The sequence below is a fragment of the Atractosteus spatula genome, chromosome 14 (genome assembly GCF_055471065.1).
Source record: "Atractosteus spatula isolate fAtrSpa1 chromosome 14, fAtrSpa1.hap1, whole genome shotgun sequence".
NCBI classification, from domain to species: domain Eukaryota; kingdom Metazoa; phylum Chordata; class Actinopteri; order Semionotiformes; family Lepisosteidae; genus Atractosteus; species Atractosteus spatula.
In genome coordinates this window covers 42,346,498-42,365,741 of record NC_142719.1, presented here as the reverse complement: position 1 = coordinate 42,365,741, position 19,244 = coordinate 42,346,498, and the positions used below count along the sequence as shown (strand labels likewise).

General features: G+C 45.3%; 2 protein-coding genes across 2 annotated transcripts; one reads left to right on the top strand and one right to left on the bottom strand.

Moving 5' to 3' along the window:
- Positions 1-1,050: 1,050 nt before the first annotated feature.
- Positions 1,051-8,999, top strand: arl10 (ARF like GTPase 10). Its single transcript, XM_088931699.1, has 4 exons — positions 1,051-1,349; positions 5,055-5,229; positions 5,680-5,855; positions 6,419-8,999. The coding sequence occupies exons 1-4, from the start codon at positions 1,212-1,214 to the stop codon at positions 6,593-6,595; spliced, it is 666 nt and encodes a 221-aa protein (XP_088787825.1). The 5' UTR covers positions 1,051-1,211; the 3' UTR covers positions 6,596-8,999.
- Positions 8,816-11,854, bottom strand: nop16 (NOP16 nucleolar protein homolog (yeast)). Its single transcript, XM_088931700.1, has 5 exons — positions 11,637-11,854; positions 11,321-11,429; positions 10,880-10,949; positions 9,875-9,981; positions 8,816-9,315 (listed from the first exon to the last, which is right to left on the bottom strand). The coding sequence occupies exons 1-5, from the start codon at positions 11,741-11,743 to the stop codon at positions 9,184-9,186; spliced, it is 525 nt and encodes a 174-aa protein (XP_088787826.1). The 5' UTR covers positions 11,744-11,854; the 3' UTR covers positions 8,816-9,183.
- Between the last annotated feature and the right edge of the window lie 7,390 nt (positions 11,855-19,244).

The window sequence follows — 19,244 nt, the reverse complement described above, 5'->3', positions numbered from 1 at the left end:
CCGAAATTGGTCCCGAAGTCATATAGACTCGTTGCATGGATGCGGTGAGCGGTTTTTATATGGTCTTATAAAAGTATATAGAACGGTAGAACGGACTGAGTTCGTAGAAAACGGTGTTGTTGTCTCCTGGTGTGGTCGGCTGCTCGATTCCCTTTAGCTTCGCCCTAGTTAGTAAAATTCAATAACAGGTTATATAAATCGATTGCGCTGACCACTGTGTGTCTTCTCTGCTGCCCCCCAGTTCGCTAATGGGCGTCTTTCTGCCCCTGTCAGTGCAGGGGAAATAAGTGACATCGATAAATTGTTGAGCAGTATTGATCTGTGCCTGGTGCTGGCGCGCTGGTGAACTGGCGCTTGGAAAGCAGCCTGGTGTGTAGTGTTGGAATGATTTGCAACCAAAGAGTCTGTAGAGTCTTGGTCAGGGTGTAGAGGTGGTCGACTCCCAACGCGTTTTTCCACACCAACGTCGCCTGGAGAAAATGTCACGCCAGCGTCGAAGGCCCTCGGCTGAGATCTCAGACCGGACTGGCCGGCCGGCCGATGGGAGAGGACTTGTTTCAGCTTTAACCTTCGGGCAGCCGTCCTCAATTAAATAAAAAAAAAGAAAACAAATCGTTTCAGAAATAGTTCTTTACCATTAAGCTAAAAACTAAAAATAGCGCACGATTTTGCCTTGCTAGTTACCGCAACGCAAAACGTCGTATGTTTGCGAGTATTTCCCGAAGCACTGCCTTTGCACAGTGAAACGCTGGAGGGGGAGAACTCAAAATTAGGAAGAGACTCGCATTCTAGTGTCTAACATTCATTCATGCGGCAAACCTGAAACCCTAATATACCCGAACCCAGGAGATCTGAAACCGCCGGTTAATAAGAGGGTAGGTCCTTAATGGGCTACACTCGCTCTGGATTCAGGAGGACCACGCTGGACTAACAAGATTTTTTTATTATTATTATTATTCCTGTGCGAAACTTCAGCCAGTTGGCAGGCAGGTCACTCCCTTTCAAGTGTCGTCAGCGTGTGTCGCTCGCCTATGAGGCGGCGATAGGACGGGCGTGTGCTGGGCGAGCAGTTTTTTATCTCGGTCACGTGTCTCGGCTGATGTGCTGATTTTTCTTCTTTCTCTCTCCTTTTTTTTTTAAAAACACCGGTCACCCAGCCTGCTGGCCTGTCGGCTCATGCCGCGCGTGTTGCAGCGTCGCGCCGCGGAGACATGGTGCTGCTCAGGCGCATCTCCATCGCCCTGACGGCCGCGGTGGCGGCTCTGGGCTCCGCGCTGTTCATCGCCTGGAACTATTTCTACCGCAGGCGCGTCTGGTCCCCGGAGATGGACTACTACAGGATCCGAGAGGTGAGCCCTCGCGAAAAAGGAAAAGGCGTCGCATCCCGTCCCCCTCCTCCTCTTCCTCCCCCACCGTGGCTCTGCTGGGGTCTGGGGTCTGTGGGTCCCGCCCGCCCGGCTACGTGGGCGAACTCGTAGCCCTAAGCGTTTGTCGCGTTTTTTAAAGGATCTAGATAACGTCGTGACGTGTCGTTTCAGTTTTGATCTCCCGTCTGTTCTGCCGTGACATCCAGCTGCTGCATGTGCTGTCACCAGAGAGAGGCAGGTGCATGCACAGACGTGGGGTAGCAAAACACATTGGGGTACTGTCCTACTGTCCTGGAGCTATAGTCACTCTTTGGCCATAATGCTAGCAGTCACATCCCGGTAAGACACGGCTGTCGTTTTAAGGCGTGTTGTCCAAACCAGATCCCTAAATGTCTCGCTTGAGTGAAAGCCCGGTGCTACCCTGCTGTCCCGAAAGCCTTGTTTTGTCCTCGACCCAGGACGCTCCGTTTATTGCTCTTCTGCACGCTTGCGTGCGTGTGTGTGCATTGCTCTCGCGTGTTACAAAGGTTTTACTTCTGAAAACGCCGCTAAGGGAATTCACTTCCTGATTTCGGCGCCGGTCACAAGCAGGCTGCCTGGAAAAGACCGGAGAAGGGGAAAGGAAACGACGTGCCCTGGTCAGGCGATGGGCAGGACACGGGTCTGCTCTCTGCCCTCTGCACAGACAGCACGGCTGGAAAGGGGTTTGCGTAGACATACCGGCCACAGAGGTGTAGCTTCAAATACGAACGCAGTGGAGAAGAACTCGGAAAGGCTTCGTTTAAAAAAATGTATTTTGATTGAATTCTAGGTGACTGGGTACTGTGGTCAGGAACACCAACCTGTCGGAGCTGCTTCGAGGAGAGATTCATAAAACGTCCATAAAAATGCTTCACCCTACCGTATATATATATATTTCATTATCTTACAGCGTGAAGTCACAAGAGCGCCTTTCCACGCACTTCGCCAACACAATTGCCTTTTCAGTTGTGATTTTGTGGTTCTGCTCTCTTCCTAAATCGCTTGTGAACTAGTTGTCGGACACGATGATACTGCTCCACAGATACAATAACAAGAAGACGTCTTTATTAACACTAAAGTAGACGTATGGTCATTGATTGGTGTCGAACAGCCAGAGATGAATGAATTTTGTTGAATAACGACTACAGTTTGCCTTAGGTCTGTTTGAGAAAAATGAAGTATTGATTCTTGAAGAGTACCAGATCACTTTTTTACGTCGAGCTATTGGACCCTAGCAGAGCCAGAATTGTTCCCATTAAATCTGTAGGAACTGCAATTGAAAAACACTTTACTTTTTTGTTTAAAATATATCTAAAATTGATTAAATGCCATATTCCTTTAATCACGCTTTCTGTCCAGCCAAATGAGAAGTGCCAGTTACTGTTATTTGAAGTAAAACAAACCAGGCCAGACACATGACATATTAACACAACTTCACCTTGAAAACAGAACTGGCAGGGAAATGCTTTCAAGACCGTTATAAACAATGGCAATTTAAATGCACAATACTAACTTGACTAAAATACACACCGTCTCAAATGCTTTGGTCATTTTAGTGCAGGCAACTCAACTCGGAAATCTCGAGCCGTGATTTAGAAGAGCAGTGCTTCACAGCCCTGTGTCTGCTTGTGTTCATTCCAGCTGAGCTCTACACCTGTAGCGCCAGTTGATGGCTTCATTGATCTGCTTGCTGCTTTGCACTTCTGTGTAACATTTCTGCTCTCAGTTCTGAGTTTCAGAAATATTCCGCAAGTGCTTTGTGTCAGAAATCTCAGCATGCTTCACTGTAAGCAGTCTCTCCTCAGCTTGCTCACCCTTATTCTTGACCAGACAGCTCATAATGATAGCTGAGGATGAACAGACACAGGTGAGAATGACAACGTATCAGATGTTCCTTCAGTGAATACAGCCATTGTTTTATAAAGGGTGTTCGGGAACTCAGAGAGTACAGGATTGACACCGATCGCAAATCCCTCTCAAAGCTTTTAATTATTTACTAAATCTGCCCCGTGTAGAAAAACAGAATCAATTACCCCGAGATTCAGAGCTCAGCTGGAACAAATACCAGGAGACAAGGGTTCCCCCAGAATCAGGGTTGAGAACCCCTGCTTTACTGTGGTTGTAGCGGTGCAAAACACGAATCCCAAACCAAATACACCAAGGAATAATAAAGAACCCCCTTCCAGCACTCCAGCACGGAGTCTGAGCCCCCAGGAGGAATTCAGCACTGGATAAGTGGCATTAAAATGTCTGCGTGAGACAGAGCTGAAGAGAGGACGGATTGTCTGAACACTCGCCCACTTGTCGGGCTGTAACTGAAGATTTATTATGCCATGGGATACATGTGGTTGCCAACTCAAATGTTTAATTGGCCGTTTTAAATTACTCCATAGACTATAGAGAAAAACAAATCCGTCTGCTTGGGAGGCTGATGTGGTCTGGGCATGCGTGCTTCATAGGTCAACAATCTATAACAAACAACAATTAAAAAATAAAAAAAAAAATTTATAAACTGCAGGGGATCTTGAACCTCCAGAAGACACTCAGTCCTTCGAGTGCAAGTAAAGACTCTTCTCGTCAGTGGCTAAAAAACCTGTAATAATCAATAAAGACAGTAATTGGTTCAATTAAGTAATTGCGGGCCCAGCTTGAGTAAAAGCCAGAGAAGCATATCGATGGTCAGTCGTGGAGACCACTACCAGTAGATATTGCTCTTTACTATTATCTCTTCCTGACTGTCAAAATGTCTGGAAAATGCATTTTAGAAGAAAATAAACCTTTTTGAAAAAACTGAAATGACCTTCTTGGAACAACATCGTGTGTATTTTCAGGTGCTATGAGCTGCAGGGTCTTATTCAAGCCAATCTGAATGTTTGAAGCTTGTTAACTTATTTTGATTACATTTGCATTGACTGATATGTGTAGTCAAAGTGTTACCAAGTGTGTTTCTTTTCTTGTAACCGGATTACATGAATATTCAGTGGGGTCGTCATAAAACTTCTATGTTCTGCTGCAAAACATGTTAGACTACATCTAGTTTTAATATCGCTGAACTTAAAGATGTTTACTGGTTTCAACACGAGCCTGCTATCTCCTGGTTGAGATAACAAAGCAGCTATAGGACAACATTAGTTTGAAGAAATGAAAAACATCTCATCAGCTGACAGAGCAGGGGGAGGTTTGGGGTTGGGAAGAGTGAAGAAGTTTTGAGTTTTGGCAGAGAATCAAGGTTAGCGCCCCTGCTTTTTCAGCCCGTCCCGTGGGGTCTTCACTGATCATCCAAACCACAGTTACCCTCACCTGTCAGATGTGTGCTGCTGCCTTACTAGTTTGGAATGTCTGGTTCAGAAGGAAGAGTATCATTCTGTCAAACGAGCAGCTTAAATCTGGCTCACCATGTGGATCAGTGGTCAGGACCACGACCCCTGACTTGTAACTGGAAGGTTGTGTCTTCGACTCGCAGGTGAGATACTGCTGTTGCACCCTTGAGTGAGGTACAGTATTTTACCCGCACTGTTCCAGTAGATATCAAGCTGTATCAGTGAGTGCAAATGGGAGTGGTTTTGGATAAAGGATCAGCCAGATGCAGGTGAAATAGTCGTAAAAGCCCTGGAGTGGCGTGCAGTGTTGACCATCTCTTTCGGTCTGTTCTTGGCGGCTCTGCAGGAGGAGCAGGAGCACCAGGAGAGGCAGGTGCTTGTCCTGGGCCTGGACGGAGCTGGGAAAAGCAGCGTGCTGCAGGGCCTGTCGGGAGAAGGGATGAAAAGAGGCTGTGGCCCAACAAGGGGTTTCAACTTCATGAGCCTGAACACGCCAGCCTGCCAGCTGGACTTCCTGGAGAGTGAGTAGGCTCCCGGCCTGGTGCCGGGCAAGGAGGGAGGAGAGAACTCCTGGAGGTCTCACAGCTACTTACACCACTGTCCTGCTTTAAGCACACGCTGGAGGAGTCTGAAATTGTGGCTTTATACATCACGGCACAACTGCTTGCAAATCAGCCTGATGCTTTTCTTCTCTGTTGACCGCATGCTGGCGTGTGGTTTTTTTTGAGTCAGTGACTGAGCTCTGCTGTGTTCAGTGTCCCGGGAGCGAGTCAGTGACTGAGCTCTGCTGTGTTCAGTGTCCCAGGAGCGAGTCAGTGACTGAGCTCTGCTGTGTTCAGTGTCCCGGGAGCGAGTCAGTGACTGAGCTCTGCTGTGTTCAGTGTCCCGGGAGCGAGTCAGTGACTGAGCTCTGCTGTGTTCAGTGTCCTGGGAGTGATTCGGGGTCTGAGCTCTGCTTTGTGCCCCTGTAGTCGGAGGCTGTGAGAACCTGCGGTCCTACTGGGTTGAGTACCTGCGGAGAGTGCACGTCCTGGTCTACGTGGTGGACTCTGCGGACCGAGACAGGCTGCCTCTTGCCAAAGAGGAGCTCCATCGCCTCTTGAGGGCCGACTCCCAGCTGCCACTAGTGGTCCTGGGAAACAAGCAGGTGAGCCACTGTTAGAGGCACGCTGTGATGAGCGCTGTCTGGTGGATAAGTCGATCAGGGAAGTTTCAGAATATCCTTCAGCACTGTACCCACTGTGGGATAGAAGCTACCACTCACACATCCCCACGTAGGCTAGGAATACGAGATTCTGCACCAGGCTCTGGATGATGTGAGGGCTCAAGCTACGAGGCACAGATGTGTCTATACATGTTTTTACATGATATTCAGTCATAGTTGTAGTCTCTCTTAATGCCAGAGCTCCTCATTTTAAATTTCCATACCTTTTAATGTACAGTATCTATTTCTATTGGATTTAAAAGAGATGGATTCACCAGCCTGCTTGCCTACAATGTTGTGTTGCCTCGTTCTGAATCGCAGAACATGGCTCTGTGCATCCCTGGAACTTGGGAACTGTTTTGCAATGTAAATTGGAGGTTTTACAAGTAACTGTACATTTACCTGTCACTGCGGTTTGCAAAGTATCGTCAGTGCTGACGGTTTCTATGAACGAGCCGCTGGGCTCCCGGAGTGACGTGGCCCTGGCCTGTCCCTGCTCTCCCCAGGACCAGCCCAAGGCGCTCAGCGTGTCGCAGCTGCACGACGCCCTCGCCCTGGACACCGTGGGAGACGAGAGGCGCTCCTTCCTCCTGGCCGTCCAGCTGGCCGCGGACGGGCCGGACACCCCCAGCAGCCTGCAGGCCCTGCGGGAGCTGCTCCTGCAGCTGGTCTCCCCCCTCTGAGGGCTCGGCGCCGCGAGAGAGGCTCGATGGCACGACTCGTCTCCAAGTTCCTATTTTTTTCTTCTTCAGAGGACAATTAAGAACTCTTGCTTCTTTAAATTATGGGTAGCATCTTGGACTGGTCCTGGCAATAGTGGAGGCTCGTCTTAAAGGCATTATGGTTTGGCAAGAGTGAAACTACAGACACCATTTTCACATGGGGCCATTTAATGCAGATATTTTTCATAAAGAATGCTTTAAAAACATCACATTTCACATAAGATGGATTTAAAGCATCACATCAATCAATAGTCTTTGAGGGACTAGAAACAAACTCCTGTAGCTAGGAACACTAACACATGAACTGGCTTCTCTAAGAATAGAAGTTACCAGTTCTACTAACTTTTGCTACTTGGACACTGTAATTGGAATGACAGAGTTTCTGTCATTCACAAGTGAGGCACAGTGGAGATAACCAAGAAACACAACTGGCTCGATTTTCTCTCTGTGTATACCTGTGGAATGGGTTATCATCCAGTGTCTCCCAGTTTACTCCAGGTGGGGCTGCACACTGGTGGTGGTGGAGGGGATCCCCATTACCTGTAAAGCGCTTTGAGTGGAGTGTCCAGAAAAGCGCTATATAAGTGTAAGCAGTTATTATTATTTTATTATTATTATTATTATTATTATTATTATTATTATTATTTACTCAGGTGGTGCCTTGCAGATGGAGCTCGGATGCTGGTTACCAATTCTCCCAGTCTAATAACACTCTTCTTGAGTTGTTAAACACTGTAGCTTTTGATAAGAGCAATCACTTGTTGGTGCATAGACGTTTTTTTTACTTAAAGCTTTTATTACATTTGTCATGTTTTTTTTACTTCCATTATTTAAAAGGTTATATTTTACTATATATCATGCAATATTAGGGACTTCAGGGTCCAATATGCAATGGGAAAAGAATATATACTATTTAACATGAAAGCTGTTGTGCTTTCATGTTCCAATTTGCACATGCAAACTCTGTGCAAGTTGCACCTTTTAGGAATTCCAAATTGTGTACAAGCACTAATTGTGTTTCCAGAACTACAGTCTGCTTCTCATCCAAGCTGCTACTGAAAGAAGTCACTGGAATATCAACACGCCAGTTCCTCTCCAGTTTGCATTCTTCTTATTTTTTCTCCAGTGTGTTGATCCAGGGAGAGGTCTCGCAGCACGCTAGTGCCCCCCAGTTACTGGATAAGTAAGGACCAACATTGGTGGAGGCGGTCCCTGTGATGGACTGGGGGGGGTTACATGATCTCTAACGCTACAGAGAGCACTGGCCTCATGATCTGGGGTGGACGTTACCTTTATCCAGGGTTTCTAAAAGATTGAAATAAAGGGGGTGGCGGAGTGTCTAGCATAGCTGCCTCACAGAACTGAGGCCTGGTGTTCAATTCCAGACCTGGAATTGTGACTAACTTTGTATCTGAGTTTGCATGTTCTCCCCACGTTCATGTGGGTTTCCTCCCACAGGCCGAAGACATGCGGGTGGGTTAATTGGCTTCTGGGGAAGATTGCCCTGCTGTGAGTGTGTGTCTGCCCTGCGATGCTGCCGGCCAGGATAGGCCCTGGCTCCCCTGCAACCCTGAATTGGAAGAAGCAGACAGGAAATGGGTGGATTGTTGTATTCAAGCATGGAAACCGCCATGCAGTGTTGTAGGATGTCCTGCAAATGAATCATTTATATTGAAAAATTCACTTCATGTGTTGCTGCACGGAAAGCAGATCGTATAACTACATAGTATAACACCGTGGCACGGCTGTTTATTACAGCAAACACATTGCTGTCCTGCTTCAACTAGTCAATATTAATGTCTAATGGAAGACTGCATTTGCTGTATTCCTCTTCTCTTTTCAATAAGCAGGAGAGCTCGCAATGGAAGATAGTTTACAATGTCAATGTTTGTAAATTTAATGTTCAAGCTGTAAAAGTTCTTTTCATTTGTGTGAGTGGATAAATCTTAACATTTCTGGCAATATTTTGTGCTTATATTATTTCACTAGAAAGGGCGTGACAATTATACATTACAAATCATGACATTCAGAGGTGTTATTTTAGTTTTGTAATCACGTGTTTTGCACATATTTAAGCAAAAATATAAACATTGGTTTATCTTTCTGTATGCAACTGTTAACAGCAGTGAATGTACTATATTTTTGACCTCACAGGAAAAAACACAAGACTGGCTTAACATGCACAATGTACATAATGTTTTTTAATTTTTCCATTTTATTTTATAAATGCAATAATATATGTTCTCTTTTACAAATAGTGTGTACTGGCTAATATTTCAGAGATTTGTGGTATTTTATTTTGGGCTATGCACTAAAAATGTGCACCAAGAAAACTGAAAAACAAATTAAAAATGCTGAAAGCAAACAGGAGGTGTATGTGTCCTGACTGGAGGAAACCACAACCTCAAAGAAACAGCTTCCCATCATCTACACTTACAATATCTTGGCTTTAAAAGAGCAGAGGTGTAGTTCAGCGCGGCGCGTCTCTGTCCATCTGCAATATCGCTCTGTGGCAGAGCTCTGCCCTTCCAGGTGCCAGAAGCAGGAGGTCACTTCCGGTCGCTCAGGGAGTCCATGAAGGCAGCGTACTCCTCCGGGTGGTACCGTCTGTACAGCTCCACCTTCCTCTTGATCTGCTTGGGGGTGTCCTGGTAGTAGTTCTTTTCATCCTTTGCCATTTCCTGTAAGATGGAAACCAAAACGAAGTCAGATCGGAATAGAACAGCCCCTCGGGACCTGTGCTTTTCAGCCCAGCCAGTGCCAGGCCAGAGCCTGTGAGCCGGACTGGCGCTATGGAGCCTGCACAGCTGGGCCCCCTGTGTATTACCTACGCTACTCCAATGATGCACTCAAGTGGAAACAAGTCCTCTTCGTGTGACCTGCTGTTTTGGCATGATCAAATGAAACCAAACGAAACCTAAAATATACCTGTACATCTGACAGAATTCTTTCCTGTCGTGCCAAATCAGATTAGCCCACAGTTTCAATCGGATAAGCTCCCTACAAAGAGCTGAAGAACTGATCATCTTCTCAGCTTTATTCGCTTCCCAGAAAGGCCCATTCCAATAAGTAAATCTTTGTTTCCTGCATCTAAGCATGACTTAAAACACAAATTGAAGATCAATTAAGTCTTTAAGCTGGTTTCCATGCTGCAAGAAGACAGCCCTATTGCTGACGGGTGTAATCAAACCCAGTGCTTGGAAGAACGGGCACTGAAATCTACTTCGGGAGGAGTCTTACCTTATAGTTGTCATTGTGCTGCTGTATCATGTACTGTACATACTCGATCATGTCGCTGGACAGCGTTCTTGTGTTCTTCGAAGGCAGGCTGGCCTCTGCTGCCAATTCTGGAGCAAGAACAAAGTCATTAATGCTAATTAATCATTAATGTTAATTAATCAGCATTAACCTCAAAACAAAGGGAAACTTCAAATGCTAAAACCATGCAACATGAAATGCATTTTCTTCCATCAAATTCCCAAATCAGTTCTCAACATCACAAGGCTCTCTAGCTACGCATCTACCACTGACAGTTTACGTCTCCTCACAGCTGAGGGTTCCCAGACTCCCGAGGCAGAACTACTGCACGCTGGGTGAACCGCAGACACCCCTCGTTTATAAATATTTAAACATACAGGGCGTGAAAAGATGCTGCTGTAATCTTGTTCCGCCCCCTGAATGGCTTTAAGCAGGCTCTGTGGTAAGAACGTTGCGTGCAATTCTTTGCTTAAAAGAAGTCCATCTATTTTTGAATGGCGTCTGATCCCAAATCCACCCTCCTCCCACCACAACCCGTGGGGCTTGAATTTAATGGTAAGTGGCTCTCTATCAGAGAAGACGTCACACTGCCTCTCCTCAGTGCGGCCGGCTGTCACAAGGTTTTATCAGAAATACAACTGGAAAAGAAAGCACACTTGACCAGCTGCTTTGAAACCCAACCTGGATCTGACAGGCCACTCAGAAAAATAAACTGCATCCGTAAGGGCAAAGAAAGACTTCCCAGCGAGCTCTTTCAAAAGAGCAATGCGATCTTCAAAACAATTTTCTGTTTTAAAAAAGCAATGAATCAATTCTACCAGACTTCAAGGCTAACCTTGAAGTCCACGTGACGGAGAACAAACGTAATATTTGAGTTTATTTTCCAAAACATCGCTTGTATATCTTGATCAGGAAAAAAATCCTTTATCCAAAAGATCGCGTGAAAAGTACTCAGTTAAAAACCAGACAGCACAGGTTCTTTCTTACCATTTAGCACATAAGGTTTCTTCACCGTTGCACTGTGTGCTTCCGAAACGCCTGCCTCCACTGCAGTCACCTACAACAGAAATAACGTCTATAGCAGAAGACCATCACTGTGTCAGAACAGGTAAACACACAGAGCCCCCCCCCCCCCCCCCTCGATAAACAACGAAACTCCAGTCTCCGTTTCCTGAAGCTCTTATCCCTGGTATACAGGCTAGGTCTTCTAACTGTATTTACAAAGATGGACAAGGCGGAGTCGGCTCACAGTTTTTATGCGTGCCCTTGTGTTGTGGCTGCGTTATCTCCACATCACAGCTACCGGTTAACATGGCATGCTTGTGTGGTTGTGTGAGCTGCGTGCTGCGGAGGGACAGAGATCCGTTGCCTACGTGTGGGGAAAAAATGGGCTCTACCGACTTTTACCACCATAACCGTTTCACACACCTTCGCTTTCTGGATCGGGAGGGACCGGTTCGGGTCAAAAGCCAGACCCATTTCTTTCAGGTTCTGTGTCACCGACTTCTTGTCATCCCAGGCATTCCGGATCTGCGCGCTGGATAAAGACACACAATTACTCGGTGAACCAAGGCGACAAATCTGAGCAAACACCAGCAAACAAATCAGCACCCCCCCAAAAAAAACTATAAAAATACAAATATTCGGCCGTCTTCTTTCGCAGCTACTGGGGTAACACTCGGCGATCAGACCGGTCTGCCCATCTCACTCATCTCCGCACATTCGCGTCCCCTGAGCCGCTTACCACTCGATCCTGGGAGCCGCAGCTTTCTTGAATTTGAGCTTCAGTTTTTTCCGGTTCTGCGTGTAATCGAACTTTTTTCTCCTACTAGACTTCTTAGCCTTCGGCATTTCGTTTTCCTTACTGAACACAACCACCACAGAATTCCCTACTACTCGCTGCCCCCAACTCCGCGCAGAGACAGACACACACGTGTTTCACCTCGTCACGTGACTCTGCCCGCCCTTTCACCCTCAGCCTTTCACCCTGTTTATTATTCATGAGGGGGGCGTGGTCCCGGCTGATTTGTCCGGCCTCCCTCGCTCGGGGGAGTTGTGGGATAGGTGGAGCTCCGGAGCGCTCGGCTCCATTCAGACGCAACGCCCCTTGGTCTGCGGGTGGGGCGTGGTTTCGGGCGAGGCTCCGCCGTGATTGGAGGAAACCCGAGAAGGCGGAGAGGCTGGAGCGCCGGGACCCTCCCCTGCCCAGGGAGCGGCCGGCATGAAACGAGAGGAGAGAGACGGATTGTACAGCGTGTTGTACTATCCCATCGTCGCAACAGGCTGTTGTAAATATTCAGTTATGTATTACTTGTGTGGTGAGCGTACTGTGCTCACTATGGCTGCCGTCGTATCAGTCAGGTGGTGCTGCACACAGGTGGTGGTGGAGGGGATTCCCATTACCTGTAAAGTGCTTTGAGTGGAGTGTCCAGAAAAACACTATATGTGTGTGAGCAATTATTATTAATTTTTACTTATTGGTTGCGCGCGTTCACATATCAAATGATTTTAGGAAAACCAGTTTTGTGAACCGAGGTCTTCTGAACCGGAGCATCTGTTTGTCCTCGCCGCGCTCTTGAGGCTGAAAGCAAGGCCGGTGCACCTGGATCCGAACCGGGGCACCCTCCGGGGCAGACAGGACGTTGTGCCAGGTTCAATACAGCTTCTCGTCTTTATTGTCACCTTTTGGATCCTGAACTCGAACTACCGTTTGGTAACTGATCGTCATCGGACGTTTGCATTAGTACAGACGTTTGTGTGCAGGTGGTGTGTTTGTATTTTAAACTTTTTTTATTGATAAGTACAGTCTGCATGCTTATTCTGTTACCATGACCAAGGCTCCCTGGGGTCATTGTTGGCAGATGTCATGGCATTTTTATATAATAATTAATATTATGTAATAATACACCGATGCTCATTTGAACTTTATTCTGAAAAAAACTATCTTGCATACTGAAACCGTCTTTCTAATGGGCTTTTTCTTTAAAAACAATTCTTTACCGGGATACAATATATGTGGAAAAAGCTCTTTTTGAGGAAGCGCTGTGCCTTCGTCTGCTGCCATACAGTACAAACTACTACTAACATGCCACTAAGACAGTGTTTAACAGAAACCTCAGGCTCCGTCCATAAACACGCTCTACAGCAGCTTTATCACAACTCCTCTCTCCGGCGTTGTTGTAAACACCCTTACCCCAAAGAAGAGTTCTGAAATCTAAACAAAGCCCTTTTCGTTCTGTGAGAGTACATTAAATGTGTTTTGAAAGAGATTTTTTTCCCTTAAGGATTTTCTCAACCACCTGAATGCTTGATCATTTCCCTGTGTGAAAACAACACTTTTGCAGAGTGAACAACACATGATGGTCAAGAAGAACCTTTTACTGGAGCCGAATATTAACAACACACAAAAGGTTTTCATCTCAAAACAGGTCATGCATTAACAAAAGCACGAGGTACTGTATACAGCACCAGACCTCACAGACAGAAGGGTTTCATGATTCCCTAAAATACTTACAGCACAGTCAGAGAGCCACAAGATTCAGACATTGAAGAGTTCAGCAGCTTGATATGGTTTTGGTCAAAATCTCTGAGAGAAAGAGATTGTGGTTAAAAATGGCCATGCTGAAGACTGCAGTACAGCGTTTGATATTTATACCACAGATTAAGAAACAAACTTCATAACTATGCTCTTTTAGACAGGAACTCATTTTAATAAGGTTGGGCTGCCATAACGTGCAAGTCAGCTAGTAAGCATCGCAGCTGTGGCTACCCAATATAGTTTAGGATTTAGGGATTAACATACAACTAAAAATTATTGCAACACAATTCTGAGTTTCACCACAGAGTCTGCTCTCAGGAAGCTGTCGTAATGAATTATTCACCATGGACCTGATGAGAGATCACCGAATAACAAGTGATACGTTCATAATCCACACACCCCTATCCCTGCAGGAGGCCTAGTACATGCAGTCTCAGTACTTCACTGTTAAACAGCAGATTTGTTCAATGACTTCCCATTGCTCCTACAGACATCTCATTGTCGTTAACTGCCTTATGAATGCAAAGGGCAAATCCCTCGCTTTCACTTCCTTATCATGACAAGATCTCTTGTTATCTCTCGTATTCACTTAAGAAGAGTGCCTTTGTCAAGCCCTGCAGGAACTGCTTCTGATTAACTTTCAACAACACAATCAACCTCATGGTAGCACAGTGATCCTTTAATTTTAGGAAACAAAATGGTTAGGCAAATAGAGCAAAGAATTCTATTGATACTGTAGGTGTCTGCTGTAAGGAGCTCCTGGTGAGTTAGGAGCACTGTGAGAGATTACAGAAGAATTCCAGAAGAATTGGCCATCCAAAATGGAACAATCTGGCAAACATACTTTGAAAATCTGTATGAAAAGCTCCCAAATACAAATCAATCAGACCAAAACACCATTTATGAAAAACTCAAAATTTTGGAATTGGCTATCAAAGACAACCAAAACCCCTTAGACTCCCCAATCACTGAGCAGGAGCTACTGGACAAACTCCAGGCCCTCAGACCACGCAAAGCCTGTGGCCATGATGGTGTCATAAATGAGATGCTGAGACACAGCAGCCCAAAGTTGCAACAAGCCCTGCTCAAACTCCTCAATCTCATCATGACAGCTGGATGTTTCCCCGAGGCCTGGAACCAAGGACTGATCACGCCCATCTATAAGAGTGGAGATAAACTCGATCCCAGCAACTACCGGGGCATCTGTGTGAACAGTAACCTGGGGAAGGTATTCTGCAGTATCCTGAATACACGAATACTGGCCTTCCTTACCGAACACAATGTCCTGAGTAAAAGTCAGATTGGCTTCTTGCCAGATCACCGCACATCTGATCACATTTACACCCTGCACACACTGATAGACAAACACGTCCACCAAAAACACAAAGGAAAAATTTTTGCCTGCTTTGTCGATTTCAAAAAAGCATTTGACTCGATTTGGCATGAGAGATTGTTTTATAAACTACTCCAAAGCGGCATAGGGGGCAAAGTGTACGACATAATTAAATCAATGTATTCAGAGAGCAAATGTGCAGTGAAAATTGGAAACAAAAGGACTAAATTCTTCACCCAAGGCCGCGGGGTGAGACAGGGCTGCAGCCTGAGCCCAACACTGTTCAATATCTATATCAACGAATTAGCAGGAATGTTGGAGCAGTCTGCAGCTCCTGGTCTCACACTACACGACACAGAAATCAAGTTCCTGCTCTACGCAGATGACCTGGTCCTGCTGTCGCCCACAGAACAGGGGCTGCAGCAGAACCTGGCACTGCTGGAGCAGTACTGTCAGACCTGGGCACTGACAGTCAATCTGGACAAGACCAGAGTTATGGTTTTCCAGAAGAAAGCCAGACCTCAGGGAAACAGGTACAAATTCACACTGAACAACAACACATTGGAGCACACATCCAGCTACACATATCTCGGTCTCACCATCAGCTCTTCCGGGAGTTTTGACCTGGCAGTGAAGGCACTGAGGGAGAAGGCACTCAGGGCTTTCTACGCAATAAGAAAGAGGCTCTTCAACATCAACCCACCAACAAGAATCTGGCTCCAAATACTTGAAAGTGTAATCCAACCCATTGCCCTATACGGCAGTGAAGTGTGGGGTCCCCTCACAGACCAGGATTACACCCAATGGGACAAACACCCCACAGAAACTCTGCACATGGAGATCTGTAGAAACATCCTCCGTGTGCAGAGAAGAACTCCTAACAACGGGTGCAGGGCCGAATTAGGCCAGTACCCACTATTGATAAACATACAGAAAAGAATATTCAAGTATTGGCTACACCTAAAAAACAGTGACCAAAATTCCTACCACCACAAAGCCCTGCTGAGCCAAGAGCTGAGCCCAAAACAGAGCCCCCTGAGCCAGCTGGTCCTGAGGCTCACTGACCTGAGCCACACCGACACTAACCAGCCTCAGGACAGCACTGCTAGAGCACCACAACCCAGACTCAACCACATCACAGCACAGATCAAACAGCAATATCTCACACACTGGGACACACACACACAGACACAACATAAACTGGAATGTTACAGAACCTTAAACAGACAATACACACTAGCTGAATATTTGACCAAAATAAAAAATAACAAACAGAAACAGACCCTGACGAAGTACAGGCTCAGTGACCACAACCTGGCCATAGAAACTGGGCGACACAGGCAGACCTGGCTGTCCAGAGAGGACAGGCTGTGCTCCCACTGCCAGCGGGGAGAAATAGAGACAGAGGTGCACTTCCTACTGCACTGTGACAGATACTCTGGGATTAGAGAAACATTCTTCCCTAAATTCAGAAATCTAATCCCAGAGTTCCCACACCTGCCAGAATCACAACGGGTCCCAATCCTACTGGGAGAGGGAGGAGGGAACTCAGTTGAACTGGCAGCCCAGTATGTGATCTCCTGTCACAGCCTGAGGAACAGTGAGTCTGTCTCCCAATAATGCTCCAGCCGCCTACAGAATATGTCAATATTGTATAATATGTCTTTGTTGTAAATGTCTGTAATATGTCTGTAGATTTTATTTTACTTCTATTTTTGTTTTGTTTCATGTAAATATCATTACTTTCATTTGCTTTGGCAACACTGATTGTACCCATCGGTCATGCTAATAAAGCACCTTGAATTGAATTGAATTGATTACAGAATAGAGACGTGCTCTGCTTTCTTCCTGGAGGGTGGGGTGCTGACCTTTCGTGCCTTTGGTTATATCATAGCATTCATTTCCATTTTTTTAGAAGATGCTACATGTTGGACTATAAATGTATAAAAAAAATGGATAAAAGTCCACCACAAGTAGCAGTACATACAAATGCCCGTTAACATTAAATCGTCTACCAACAACATACTGTATGTAAATACTGTATGAGAACAACATTGGTTTTGTTATGAAACATGTTCTTGGTCATTAGTAGAGGTTAGTGACTACTAGGTTATGAACATGCTCTGCCATGCCAGGTGTAAGCTAGCAGGGGACAGATAATTTATACATAGAATCTGCAGCTCCTAGTATGTGTTTGTAACTTCTAGTTGCCTATATTTTATATACAGTACCATCCTCTATTCATGCAAGAGTTTGGTTGTAGAAACTGTTCTATTTTTTTTTAATTTTACACAAGTTGAATTTTGCGCTTGAGCCTTGTTCACATTTATTTTATACTTCAAAAGTATTAGCTTCTTATCCCATCCTATGGTACTGTACACACCGTTTACCTCACATAATATAAATGACATTACTTATTTTGTAATAAAATGAATAAAATCAAACAGCTCAATGGATTAAATAGACTGTCGAAATGAAAATGAAAACTCGTGAGTTAAACAGCCAGAGTTATTTAAGGAAGTGCTAAGCAGCCATCAGCAGTTCCTACTTATTTATATGAATCCATAAAAATTCACACAAATCTGATTTTTTTTCATTACTGTGCTTGACAAATTGACAGTGGTTTACGTGAGGTCGATTCTGCGTAAATCAGGCAGTACATAATGCCGGCAGCGCCTGGAATTACTTCCCTGTCTGGAAGAGACACCTCCACTCCTCAACACCTGATTTCGCCTGAAGGACTGGCTGGAATCCAGGCTGTGCCTCTACTTGATAATTACAGGTCGTTTTAGTTGTGCAAAAATGAAAACAAAAGGCTGGGAGAAGGGACCGGAAAATGAATGGATAGATGGATTTTCTCAGACACACAGCCATGTATTAAATCAGCCATATGCTTTAAATCTAAGTAAATATTTTTTTACCATTTTTCTTAACCTGCTTTCAGGATATTTCCTTGGATCTTGTTTCATTAGGGATGATTCCACTAAACAACTACAGCACCAGCTTGTGACCTCCGAGTCAGAAAAAGGAAAAAGGATCTAGACAATCCATCTCCTTAGTTCTGATGGGAAGGAGAGGGGAGTGTGTGCTCGGTCATGACTCACAGAAAGAAAAGAGACTGCAGCCCTTTGAAGAGCTGACTCGGGATCTGGGAGATGCGATTGTCATCAAGAATCCTAGAACAGAGACACAGAAGAAAAACAGATTTCGATTAACATTTTCTTGACCAGGGAAAACAAAACAGCAATACTGTCTCCAGTGATTCTCACATTGCCTCCAGCATGACCTCTCGACCCCAGCGTGCCATGGAAGCTCTTGAGCCCGTTGTACCAGTTTTCTTTAAAGGGCATGGTGAGTTTACCAAAATCGTGTAGTCACGGTATCAGTTTTAGGGTTGCAAATGACACTTTAGAAATACATACACAACACACAAGCTATTAAAACTAACTTGCCGATCAATACAACGTTTAAATTTGAGAACAATGCGTTTTTTTACTGAACATCTTTTTTTTATCACTGGGTAGAATTGGGTACTACTATACTATTAATATTCTCTTAATGATCTGTTAACCTATTACATGTTATAAAAATTTAGGAGAGTAATTCACAGCCCCTAATCTACACTGTTATCCGATATTCTAGAGGTTTGCTCTGCAGCTCCTTCAGGAAGGGAGCATGATGCCGTGATGAGATGTTGGGTATCGTCCGAGTTCTTGAATATCTGGCTCAAAGGGGGAAAAGAGGACACTGTGATTGCTCGCTCGTAATTTAAGCAACACTTTGTCAGCCTGTTAGATTCAATGAGCAACGGTGATGACAAAGCATTTTCCATTGTCTGAAATAAATGGTCTGTTCTCACATTCCCCTTCTTTAAGACCATTTACAGTATATTACAAAGCCCAGATGAACGGCTCCAGTAAAAAAGGCCAGCACCTGAGGGGAAAGAGAGCTCAAGGTCTGAAAACTCACAGCCACTTTAAGTTCTGGAGATCTTTACACGTGCCAGGGGTCAGGACTTGGATGCAGTTTTGGCTGAGATACCTGTGAAAAAGCAAGAATCATTAATAGTCCCTTTTTCCAACATATCACCATTTTACTTATTGGTTTTGGAGAAATACTAAGAGGCAATTTCAAGGTCCTGGCCACTAAGTATGCTAGAGTAAATAAATAATCCTTACACTTATACTCCATTCAAAACGTTTTACTGGCAATTGGGACTTCTGTCCACCGCCAGTGTGCACCACCCACCTTGATGATGCAACGGCAGCCAAAATGCACCAGTCTGCTGACCACACACCAGCTATCAGTAGGGAAGAGTAATGAAGCCAGTTCAGAGATGGGGATTATTAGGAGGCCATGATTGGTAAAGGCCAGGGGGAAATTTGTTCAGGACACTGGGGTAACACCCCTGCTCTTTTCAAGAACTGCCCTGGGATTTTAAATGACCATGGAGATTAAGGACCTTGGTTTTATGTCTCATC

What these genes read in the sequence shown, in the direction of transcription:
- arl10 (XM_088931699.1), top strand. Translation starts at nt 1,212, where the DNA reads ATGGTGCTGCTCAGGCGCATCTCCATCGCCCTGACGGCCGCGGTGGCG. An exon ending in ACTACTACAGGATCCGAGAG is followed by an intron (nt 1,350 to 5,054) that starts GTGAGCCCTCGC and finishes GCGGCTCTGCAG; the next exon opens with GAGGAGCAGGAGCACCAGGA. An exon ending in CCAGCTGGACTTCCTGGAGA is followed by an intron (nt 5,230 to 5,679) that starts GTGAGTAGGCTC and finishes GTGCCCCTGTAG; the next exon opens with TCGGAGGCTGTGAGAACCTG.
- nop16 (XM_088931700.1), bottom strand. Translation starts at nt 11,743, where the DNA reads ATGCCGAAGGCTAAGAAGTCTAGTAGGAGAAAAAAGTTCGATTACACG. An exon ending in GCGGCTCCCAGGATCGAGTG is followed by an intron (nt 11,430 to 11,636) that starts GTAAGCGGCTCA and finishes GTCTTTATCCAG; the next exon opens with CGCGCAGATCCGGAATGCCT. An exon ending in GAAACCTTATGTGCTAAATG is followed by an intron (nt 9,982 to 10,879) that starts GTAAGAAAGAAC and finishes TTCTTGCTCCAG; the next exon opens with AATTGGCAGCAGAGGCCAGC.